The sequence below is a fragment of the Monoraphidium neglectum genome, assembly GCF_000611645.1.
Source record: "Monoraphidium neglectum strain SAG 48.87 unplaced genomic scaffold scaffold00340, whole genome shotgun sequence".
NCBI classification, from domain to species: domain Eukaryota; kingdom Viridiplantae; phylum Chlorophyta; class Chlorophyceae; order Sphaeropleales; family Selenastraceae; genus Monoraphidium; species Monoraphidium neglectum.
Window position 1 is genome coordinate 26,351 of NW_014013288.1, and position 2,409 is coordinate 28,759.

The 2,409-nt window shown below is 66.3% G+C and overlaps 1 protein-coding gene across 1 annotated transcript; it reads left to right on the top strand.

Annotated features, from left to right (window-relative positions):
- Positions 1 to 564: 564 nt before the first annotated feature.
- On the top strand, positions 565 to 1,742 carry MNEG_2870 (Non-histone chromosomal protein 6; the record flags this gene model as incomplete). The annotated part of the gene is made up of 3 exons (XM_014048656.1): positions 565 to 1,038; positions 1,320 to 1,397; positions 1,587 to 1,742. 3 exons carry the CDS (start codon positions 565 to 567, stop codon positions 1,740 to 1,742), a joined length of 708 nt encoding a protein of 235 aa, XP_013904110.1.
- Positions 1,743 to 2,409: the final 667 nt, after the last annotated feature.

The following is a 2,409-nucleotide window of genomic DNA, read 5'->3' on the forward strand; positions in this document are numbered from 1 at the left end:
CAGCAGAAGCAGCCGATTCTGCAGGAGCTGCTGGAACGAGCACCGCCTAGGCAGCAGCCAGAGCTGCAGCAAATGCAGCAGCAGCAGCAGCAGCAGCCGCAGCAGCCGCAGCAGCAACAGCAGCAACAGCAGCAACAGCAGCAACAGCAGCAACAGCAGCAGCAGCCAATGGAGCAGGTACAGGAGAAAGAGCACACTCCGTTGCAGCAGGTCTTGCAACAGGAGTCGCCCGTGTCACAGGTGGATCGGGAGCCGTCGCAGCAGCGCCAGCAGCAGGGTCCGCAGGATGTCCATCAGCCTCACACGGAGGTGCTGCCGCCTGCCCTGCAGCAGCAGCAACAGCAGCACCAGCAGCAACAGCAGCAACTGCAGCAGGATCAGCAGCAGCACCGACACGCGTCGCCGCCAAAGGGCGTCTCACCCTTCGCCATCGCTCCCGCCGTCAACTCCCTGCCCCCTCCTGAGGCCGCACCAAGCGAGCCGGCTCTGCTGCCGCCGCTCCAGGGGGTGCCCCTGCCCCAAGAACTGGCGGAAGCCCTGGGGGTGCCCCTCGGCACTCTTGCTATGGGCACCGTGCCCAGGGAGGCGGCGGAGGGCGGCGGCGGCGCCTGCGGCGGCGCGGGGGCGGGCGCACGCGGCACTGCCGGCTGCGATCTGCTCGTTCTCGCGGTCCCGAAGCGGCCGCCTCGCGTCGAGCTGCCCGCGCCGACGCCTCTGAGCTGTGCGGGGCCGCGGCTGCCGGACCCGCTGCCGCTCTTCTGCCCGACCGCCCTGGGCCCCGGCGCAGGCGGCGCGGCGGCGGCGGCGGAAGGGGCGGCGGGCGACGCGGTGCTTGCGAGTGCTCTGTCGGCGGCGCTGGCGGGCGGCGGCGGAGGGCCGGCGTGCGTGGATCCCGGCAAGCCCGCGGTGCCACAGGGGAAGAAGCGCAAGCCGCCACGGGACCCGCTCGCCCCGAAGAGGCCCATGAACGCGTATCAGGTGTTCATGGTGCGCCACAGGGCGGAGGTCATGGCGCAGAACCCGGGCCTGCCCTTCAAGGTGCGCAGGCAGGTTGATCAGAAACGCCCTTGGCAGGTGGTGGCGCGGGCTGTGCGGTCTGCGCATGCACACGGATCCTTGGGTGTTCGTGCCATGTGTGAGGGGTCGCGCGCACACAGAGTTTTGTTTCAGGGACATTCATCAAGCAGGGGATGAATGGTGCGTGTGCTGGCCCACCATCTGGGCGAGGCCTGTCTTTGCAACGACGCCAACGCGACCGCGCCCGATCCGAGGCCCATTCCCGTCTCCGTCTATCGGCTGCTGCGCTTGAAACTGCGCAGGATATGATGAAGCTGCTCGGCCAGATGTGGGGGCGAGCAGGCCAGGAAGAGAAGGGCGCGTGCGACGCAGCCGCTTCGGTGAGGCCATGTGCACCACAATTATTCTGCGTTGGGCAGGCGCATCATGCTGACAGCCCCGGCCCCGCGCCTCGCCCGCCTTTGTCGTGCTGCGCTGTGAGCCTTGTGAGTGCATCAAATCCGACGACTCCGCAAGATGCCAAAACCAAGCCGTGTGCGCTCATGCTGTTGCTTGCGATCGTTTTGCAGGCGGACCGGGAGCGGTACAATCGCCAGCTGGCGGAGTTTGATGGCAGCCGCGCGGCAGCCGCGGCCTCGGTGGCGCCGACGGGGCCGGCTGCCGGGCACTCTGTCTGGGAGGCCAACAGCTTTTGTAACGAGGTAGGCGGGCAAGGATGGGTGTGACGTCCGCACAAGCGCAACCGACTGCCCGCGGGCGGGTCTATCACGAGCCCTGTCCTGCGTACAGAGCGCTGCAGTGCACTGCCGATTGTGTTGTGAGATTTTGAGAGCGCCCAGCACGGAAGCAGCCCGGCCGCGAGTCCGTGCTGGTTTTGACTGCATGCACGCACGCACACGCCACATGGCACGACCAGAAGCAGGGGCCCAGGAAGAAGAAGCAGCGGCAAGTCCACATCGCCGCGCTTGCGGAGCCACCCAGTGCCTTTTCTCTGTTCCAGGCGAGCCTCTTCTGCGCTGTCGAGGTTGCATCTCTCGCATTGGCGTGCTGTCGCAGCTCTTGAGCGACGCCGGCACCGCGGCGCCGGGCGTCGCCTTGCAGTCCCTGCCCACAGGCGGCCGGCAGCTGAATGAAACCATCCGTCGACAGCTGTTAGCGAACCGCTTGGCAGCAACTCATCAATTTATGCATGACCCTTCACCCATACAGCATGATCCTCCCATCACCTGTCCAACCGACACTCGTCGTTCACCCTCGTTTGGCCATGGGCCACCCGACCAGCACCTGAATTGGGTACCCATGCTTTGCTGCAACAGCACCCCTGCATCTCCAAGCACCCATATAATTCTCTACATTGGCTCCCTGGTCCGCTCTTACTGTAAACCTCCTGCC